Below are 9,030 nucleotides of genomic sequence, written 5' to 3'. Positions count from 1 at the left end.
GGGAGTCCTCCGCAAATGTGTGATCATTTGCCGACTTTTCTCCAAATTATTATTATTATTATTACTGTTCCAATAATTAATATTTTGGGTAAATAGTGGATGGGATTGGATTTTGTTCATCAAAAAGGTTTATTTGGAATCGCAAACAACTCTTAGACAGCCATAGGGACAATGCTTTTTAAGGGGTTGTAAGAAGAGGACAACTTTGGGGGAAAAAAATGTGTTGCATTTATTTCTTTAATGTAAAATCTTTCGAATAACTGTAAAAAGTAAATTGCCTGGTAAATGTAGTACTTTTGCGTGGAAGTGTAAAGTAACACTAAATGGAAATGTAAAATTAAATCCATATTAAACCTCATTATACACAAGTAAACATGCTTTCTTTGCACACTGAAACATAAGCCTTTAAAAAATATTCTATGATATGTTTATCTTATTAAAAGATTATAATCAGCCCTGGGTGTTACCGTAGCAAAAATAAACCTCAAATGAGAGAGTGGATTGAGCATTCGTGAAAGAAATTTTAAAAAGCTGATTGACTTAAAATGTTTCTGTTTGGGGTTTTTTATTAAGAGACATCAAACCAGGCTTTGCAGGTTTTCTGATCAGGATTGGCAAATGATTGTTTTGTTTTTTTAAAACATGCTTTTCCTGAAATTTCAGTGTGCAGTTTGAGTCAGGTCACTTAACTGTTACTGTCACATGCTTTTCAATCCCAGGTAAACCTGTTTCATTGCTTCTCCAAACCACCCCGGTGCCCTGCCGACGTCATAATTGCACAGTCTGATTTGTCTTGTCCTGTCAATGTGATTCACGAATCCTTGCTCACAGCCACATGACATTTAAAAACATTGCTTAACTAAGCTTTTTGTCTATCTGTTTTTCTTTCCATACTGGGATTTAATTGCAGATATACTAAAATGTCATGTCATGTGGACTTTTTTTCAGAGAAAGGCAGGATGTGTTTCCTTCTTGTAAGGCTGGTCTGGTGACTGCTGCCTTTTGCAATAATTTGGATTTCCTTCTTCTCCCTTATTGTGTGACATAACAAACTCCTGTGACTTTTTCTTCACATGTCCTAAAGCAGGAGAAATGATGACTTATTAAGCAATATGAGCCAACCGCTGACTTTACACTTGTAGCTCAGTTTACTTTTGTCCCAATCACATGATATTGTATGGACTGTAACTTGCCTCAAGATGACTTCTATTATGAATCGGGTAAAATGAATTTAATTGAATGTCGCTCGTATGTCATCAGGTCTTTTTATTGAATTTAGACACTACCCATTTTTTTAGCATTAGAAATTATAGGCAGGAATGGTCCAAATAATAATTTATTCCAGTTTCAATGCAATGATTTCAAAGTATATGCTATGATTAGCAATTCTCTTTAGTTCCTGGGTGTCTTTTAGGTGGATAGGTTTTCCTTGAAGCACAATTTTATTCACAATTTTATTCACAAAAAAAATTAAAAAGCCTTAATTTCTTCATTCCTTTTCTTTTTCTTTTTTTGGGGGGTTTTCTATGCAGGGGTCAATGGAGGAGCTGGAGCCAGAGGAGCAGTTCCTACGATATGCCCGGAATGGAGATCTGCCTGGGGTTCAAAGGCTCCTCCTGTCCAAGATAAGGGAGGAGATACAGCTCAATATCAATTGCAAAGGTCTGTGATTTGTGTATATCGGGAAAATATATGTGCCTGCTGTGGGCTGGTTTAATTCATTATGTCCTATTTTTTTTTCAGGGAAAAGTAAATCTAACCTGGGATGGACACCGCTTCACTTGGCCTGCTATTTTGGACACAAAGATGTAGTTGAGGAGTTGCTCAAGGTAATGTTTCTTTTCTTCAAAGCATGGAGATTTTGAGTAACTGCAGAGGTAACACGTGTGTTATCACACCCTCCCCTCCAGGCAGGGGCAGATGTTAACTTGCCCAATAATATTGGAGATATGCCGCTGCACAAAGCTGCTTTCACAGGAAGAAAGGTATGTTAATGTGTCAGCAATTTTCATTTCAGATTTTGAGTCCTTTCATGCTTTGCATATCATTAACAGTAGTATTTATGCAAATATTTTATTCATCAATCAATCACATATTGATCAGGAGGTTGTCATGCTGCTGCTGCACTATGGTGCGTGTGCTACTGTCATCAATGGGACAGCACAGATTCCCAAAGACGTGACACAAAATGCAGAGATCAGAAGCATGCTGGAAGGTGAGCCAGATATTCTGTCAGCAAAGAGATGGAAATGTGTTAATTAATTTTTTTCATGCAAAATGCTTATATAGTACCTACATTTTCTTCTTTTAAATCCTGCCTTGTCACTGAAAACAGCGGCTGAGAGAACAGAGGAGAGAAAGCTGGAGGAGAAACTTTTGGATGCTGCACGGGAAGGAGACCTTTCAACGCTAACTCAGTTGGTAAGTACCAGATAACTGAAGCCTAACAATGTAGAAGTCTGAGTCTTATAGGGCTCCCCCTATAGCTGCAGATTCTGCAGCTATAGGGGGCGCCCTATAGTCTGCAGATTGTGTCCTCCCCACTATGTGATTCTGCGCCAGGCTCTTTATCATTAAATAACTCTTAAAAATAGAAGTCTGAGTTTTACATTCTGTCCAGAAATAGTTTGGAATGTCTTTAGCTAATCCGGGCAAAGATCTTTGGGTATCATGGAAGTTTGGTAAAGGAATGTGTTTAAAATCAGTTCTAGCTTGTTAGCCCTGGTCTGAGGTCTGTAGACCCACCACAGACCTCAGTTTCACTAAAGCTTTTGGACAGATGAGGATAAATTCCTGTTCAGTAATGCCTAGAATATGATTCATAAATCCTCTTTAACATTGTGACACTCCTTAAACGGTGTACATTTTACTTTTATTTTATCATATTGTGAAAGCAAAACTCATAAACTGTTACAAATTAAAATATGCAGTAACATGATATATGAGGACAACTGCCATTAAATGACTTGACAACTATCATAATTATGTAATCATTGCAAATGTCTGAAAATTGATGACTTCAGCATTCAGTGGACATTTTCTGCAGTTCTCTCTTTATAATAATCTTTGAATTTAAAAAGCAACATTTGTTATTTTCAATCTACATATCAGTAATACGAGTTTATCATACTGGGGCTTGGAATCAGTGCGACGGCATTTCTAACAATTTAGCGAAACCAAAATATCAACATGTTTTAGACTATAACAAGACATTATATTTTGTTATTTAGACACGTTATTTCTTTATACGTTGTTTCCAGGCAGGCAGTTCTTTTTTAGCTATACTTCTCCAGTGTTTTTTTTCAAGATCTTTCAGATTTCTTGGACATTAGCTGCTTCGTCACTTCCAGTCCTCGTACATGACCGTTTTCAGAGGAATTTTTTATTTTTCCTGTAAGCAACTGAACACACCTATAAATCATTCAAGCACAAAAAGACGTCTAACTGTGTTGTATCAGTGTATTAGATAGTTACAAAATAACAACCCAACAACAGACAACTTGACAACATTTAAACAGTGTCTTTAGGCACTTTGTTACTACCTGCCTGTCACAAAAACACATGATCTTCATAATGTGTAAAGTGTCTTTAAAATAAATGAGAAAACGGGTAAAAACAAATGTTGCAAGCTTAAAAAAACAAATACAGCAGATTACCAGTATTTGAACATATGAAAGTAAGAAATAGGAGAAATCCCAGTCATGACCTGATGGATGATCGCAGAGATTCATTCATCTAATGATGGCGCCGCCATTGCGCGCAATAGGTCGGCAGCCTTATGAAATTATGAAATTTCCCCTTGTGGGACTAATAAAGGTATATCAAATCAAATCAATCTTGAGAAGAACAAAAAGACGCCAACATCCAAAGAAAAGCTTTGAATGTCCTTCAAGAAGCCTGCAGAACTATTCTCGAAGACTACTTAAAAAAATAAAGTGGTCAAGTGAAATATTGACTTTTAAGCTTGTTAGAATTATACAACTCTGTTTTTAACTTTGTGTTTCATCTACATTACCATCTCCATATGGTTATGCCCATTTCCCTATTTATCTAGCAAAATATAAAGAAATTGAGATGTTTGACACTTTTGGACAGTACTGTATAACACATGTGAGTCACAGAGGTGTTTTTCTGTATTAGATGTAATACTTTAAGTGCATTTGCCTAAATATACTTGTATTTTATAATGGTATGCTTCGCTGAAGTAAATGGTGGCGTAATAAGTGACGTTTAGTACAATAAAGCTAAAATGTTACATTTTAGCAAGTAAGAGTACTGGTTAAACAGCCTGTTGGCACTCACACTGTAAGCAGATTAGCGTGATTACAGAGACTTTTTGTGCCTTAACTGACAGTTACACCCTAAAGTATTACACCGTGTTCACAAGACCAGACAAATGTGCCATCAGCTACGCCCTTTGAAATCCAATACTTCACAAAAGCCTGAAGTGAGAAACCACTGGACACAAATCCATATTTTCAATTACAGTGTTCAGAAAAATAAAGGGAACAGTGGCAGTTCAGTTTTAGAGAGCCATTGCAGTCTTAACTATTCCAGCTCTCTGTGGCTGCATCAGAAATCTAAGGAGTTCTTAACACAATAATAAAGAGCATCAGGGCACTTGGGTTCACACAGCACACCTGTTTCTGTCCTGTGTGTTTTCTGTAGCTCTGCAGGAAGAAGCCTCCAGACATCAACTGCACAGATCTGCTAGGTAACACTCCGTTGCACTGTGCAGCCTATCGAGGCCAGAGGCAGTGTGCCCTGAAGCTGCTCAAGGGTGGAGCCAACCCCAACTTCCAAAACAAGAATGGTATGATTCATCAGCCACAGCTGGCAACCATGAATAACTGGGAGATATTCAATAATTTTCCTTTTTGTCACAAATACCAGAAGCAACAATGAACTTATTGTCTTGCCAGGACTGTCTGCACAGCCAAACTTAAGAAATTAAAAGGAACTTGTCATGCTAATTTCCAGCTCCATTTTATGGTTCTTGGACTCTATTGGTCTCCAGTAGACTATTACATGGTTCAAAGTTTAGAATAATCTTTATTTGGCTTTTCTTGGTTTCTCTGCAGCCCATCTGCTCACTTAATGTCAGATACAATGCTTTTGAGCTTCCTGCGCCTTTCTTTTAAACCCGCTTTCTTCTGATTGGCTGTCCCTCAAAAACAGAAGGCCTGACAGAATGTGGGGGCGGGGCTCCTGTGCTCACAGCTAGAGCTGTGTGTCTGAGATGACCATGTTAGAAATATTCTCTCTCTCTGACATCATATAGAGCCAAATGTAGAAAAAAATGTGAGTGTTTAACAGGGATTGCATGTACATGCAATGACCTCATTGTATGAAACATTTGCTTTGTTTAATATGACCTTTCATCTTTGTAACAACATGTATGTAACAGAAAATAAGAAAATTTGCAGGTTTACTTTAAATGTTCTAAAATCTAACAAAGGACTCAGCTGGATAATGCCGTTTTCCCAAAGGTTCATTTGTTGCCTTAATTATTTCAACAGTTTCTAAGCTTTGGTTTTTGTTTATTTTTTTGTTTTGTTTATGAGCAGAAACCAATCAGAGACATAATTTTTATTACTACAGGGAGTGCAGAATTATTAGGCAAGTTATATTTTTGAGGAATAATTTTATTATTGAACAACAACCATGTTCTCAATGAACCCAAAAAACTCATTAATATCAAAGCTGAATGTTTTTGGAAGTAGTTTTCAGTTTGTTTTTTTTTTGGGGGATATCTGTGTGTGCAGGTGACTATTACTGCGCATAATTATTAGGCAACTTAACAAAAATCAAATATATACCCATTTCAATGATTTATTTTTACCAGTGACACCAATATAACATCTCCACATTCACAAATATACATTTCTGACATTCAAAAACAAAACAAAAACAAATCAGCGACTAATATAGCCACCTTTCTTTGCAAGGACACTCAAAAGCCTGCCATCCATGGATTCTGTCAGTGTTTTGATCTGTTCACCATCAACATTGCGTGCAGCAGCAACCACAGCCTCCCAGATACTGTTCAGAGAGGTGCACTGTTTTCCCTCCTTGTAAATTTCACATTTGATGATGGACCACAGGTTCTCAATGGGGTTCAGATCAGGTGAACAAGGTGGCCATGTCATTAGTTTTTCTTCTTTTATACCCTTTCTTGCCAGCCACGCTGTGGAGTACTTGGACGCGTGTGATGGAGCATTGTCCTGCATGAAAATCATGTTTTTCTTGAAGGATGCAGACTTCTTCCTGTACCACTGCTTGAAGAAGGTGTCTTCCAGAAACTGGCAGTAGGACTGGGAGTTGAGCTTGACTCCATCCTCAACCCGAAAAGGCCCCACAAGCTCATCTTTGATGATACCAGCCCAAACCAGTACTCCACCTCCACCTTGCTGGCGTCTGAGTCGGACTGGAGCTCTCTGCCCTTTACCAATCCAGCCACGGGCCCATCCATCTGGCCCATCAAGACTCGCTCTCATTTCATCAGTCCATAAAACCTTAGAAAAACCAGTCTTGAGATATTTCTCGGCCCAGTCTTGACGTTTCAGCTTGTGTGTCTTGTTCAGTGGTGGTCGTCTTTCAGCCTTTCTTACCTTGGCCATGTCTCTGAGTATTGCACACCTTGTGCTTTTGGGCACTCCAGTGATGTTGCAGCTCTGAAATATGGCCAAACTGGTGGCAAGTGGCATCTTGGCAGCTGCACGCTTGACTTTTTTCAGTTCATGGGCAGTTATTTGGCGCCTTGGTTTTTCCACACGCTTCTTGCGACCCTGTTGACTATTTTGAATGAAACGCTTGATTGTTCGATGATCACGTTTCAGAAGCTTTGCAATTTTGAGACTGCTGCATCCCTCTGCAAGATATCTCACTATTTTTGACTTTTCTGAGCCTGTCAAGTCCTTCTTTTGACCCATTTTGCCAAAGGAAAGGACGTTGCCTAATAATTATGCACACCTGATATAGGGTGTTGATGTCATTAGACCACACCCCTTCTCATTACAGAGATGCACATCACCTAATATGCTTAATTGGTAGTAGGCTTTTGAGCCTATACAGCTTGGAGTAAGACAACAAGCATGAAGAGGATGATGTGCACAAAATACTCATTTGCCTAATAATTCTGCACTCCCTGTATTATTTTGAATCAATCTGAAATCGTTTTGCTGCTGGAAATAACACGGTGACAAATACGTATGAATACACAGGTATAAAAAGTCCACCCAAAAATGATCTATGTACATGTGTAGTAAAAAAGGAAATCCTCAGGTCTGGCAGCCAAAGACAGGATAGGAAATGGAAACTATTGAGAATGCGTTTCAGCATGTTTCACAAGGTCTGTCTGAATTCTTTCACCCAAACAAAAATAGCAACCGCCTAGGCGGTTTCTCCAAAAATGTTCAAAGTTTAAAATTCTAATCAGTTTTGGCAATTGCAGCAGTTCTTCCTGTGACTCGAACATGATTATCGAGGCAAAAAATTTAGAAACTGTGATTGCATGAGAAGCACAAGCTGCTCGGATGTAAATGAGTCCTTGATATTTATAATTGCTGTCACCAGCATTTAAACATTCTTGAATCCTGCAGTATTTTTCTCCCTCTGTAAAAATGTGCTCTGTTGTGTTAAAGCTCCTCTTGTCTTGTATGTCCATAACTTGTAGGCCAAACAGTATTTGATCTGGCCAGTGATACAGCAATGAAGCAGATTCTTGAGGGCAACATTCATCGAGTGAGTATCCAGCTGATAGTTGCTGTCCTAATTAACTATTTGTTCTCTTCTGTTTTTTTTATGTTTTATTTTTTTAAACTGATTCATCTTTGCTCTTTGTCTGCCTGGCAGGATATGACCCGACATGTCAAGAAGTATGAAGGACCTCTCTGGAAGGTAAAATATGGGAACTGGCTTTTTTGGTAGCTCTGAAAATCCAATCAGCGAACGAAAACGCACAATTAAAGAAAAGGAGTAAGGCATATATATCTCTTCCTTGCTAAAATACTCCTCACAGCATGTAGTTCAGTGGTTCTTAAACTTTGTTGGCACGTTTCTCTTAAGAAAAAAAACGTTCTCACCTCCTACCAAACAAATTTTTGTCAGTTAACAATAACAAAGCATCCAAGTTGAAAACTGGAGAAATAAAGGTCAACAAGATAGCATCAGCAAACTGTTGTTTGTTAATCTTCCCCAAATAAATTACATTAGTTCAACTTCATTTCAGTCTGTATTTTACCTCCGGTTGACCATCTCCCTGTCTGCACTGGCTCTAAGCCTCACCAGGGGGGCCTGCCCCACAGTTTGAGAGCCAAAACTCACTCCTGATTGCTTTTACAGTACCGATCATACTCAGTGTTTATATGCTTTTATTATAAAAATAACTTTGACATGTAGTCCAGAAATCTGTTTTTTTTTGTCATTAAATTGAAATGAGCATTTAAAAATCCAGAACTCCAGAGGTGCGGTGTGTAACTACACCGTCAGCTCGCTGCTTCATCAAATGTCGTGACCGTGAACGGAGACAAAGATCACAGTAGCAGATACAGCAGGCTTTACAGAGATTGCGATTGTCAGCTGACAACTAAAGGGAAGGAAATCAAGAACAGGCTGAATTTTGCAGAATTTTCCTGCATTCTTATCACTCCCTTTTATCATTGCTGGAATGTTTCCTGGCAGTTGTGCATTGTGAAACATTGACGTCAGGCTCATGGCAGTGTAATTTTGTGCACCTGACAATTATGCAAGTCCGGCAGACACAGAGATGATAACACAGAAAATGTGTAGAGCGTTTTCCACACTGAAAAACCGATAAAGAATTAATAAGGGAATTGCTAAAGAGTCTTATGCCTCTGGGGTGGCAGTGATGCCTGCAGACACAAGCATCAAATCATCAGTGATCAGTGTGAGCCAAACATTATTGTACTGGAGAAAAACACAGTTTGCATTCCACACCTCTGACTGGCTTCTGTTTCTGAGAAACAAAGTCAAAACATAAATTCTGTGAAACTGAAACTGAAATATTTA

General features: G+C 38.4%; 1 protein-coding gene across 1 annotated transcript in view; it reads left to right on the top strand.

Moving 5' to 3' along the window:
• The window catches only part of osbpl1a (oxysterol binding protein-like 1A), a 31,287-nt gene that overhangs the window by 665 nt on the left and 21,592 nt on the right, over positions 1-9,030 (top strand). The window contains exons 2-9 of the mRNA XM_005732432.1: positions 1,533-1,662; positions 1,744-1,829; positions 1,911-1,985; positions 2,104-2,215; positions 2,336-2,421; positions 4,669-4,813; positions 7,676-7,743; positions 7,855-7,899. Coding sequence (XP_005732489.1) covers positions 1,539-1,662; positions 1,744-1,829; positions 1,911-1,985; positions 2,104-2,215; positions 2,336-2,421; positions 4,669-4,813; positions 7,676-7,743; positions 7,855-7,899 — 741 coding nt within the window. The 5' untranslated portion in view covers positions 1,533-1,538. The remainder of the gene's footprint in view (positions 1-1,532; positions 1,663-1,743; positions 1,830-1,910; positions 1,986-2,103; positions 2,216-2,335; positions 2,422-4,668; positions 4,814-7,675; positions 7,744-7,854; positions 7,900-9,030) is intronic.

This window comes from Pundamilia nyererei, unplaced genomic scaffold (assembly GCF_000239375.1).
Source record: "Pundamilia nyererei isolate P.nyererei 1_Seehausen unplaced genomic scaffold, PunNye1.0 scaffold00046, whole genome shotgun sequence".
NCBI classification, from domain to species: domain Eukaryota; kingdom Metazoa; phylum Chordata; class Actinopteri; order Cichliformes; family Cichlidae; genus Pundamilia; species Pundamilia nyererei.
This window is presented reverse-complemented; position numbering and strand designations above follow the sequence as displayed.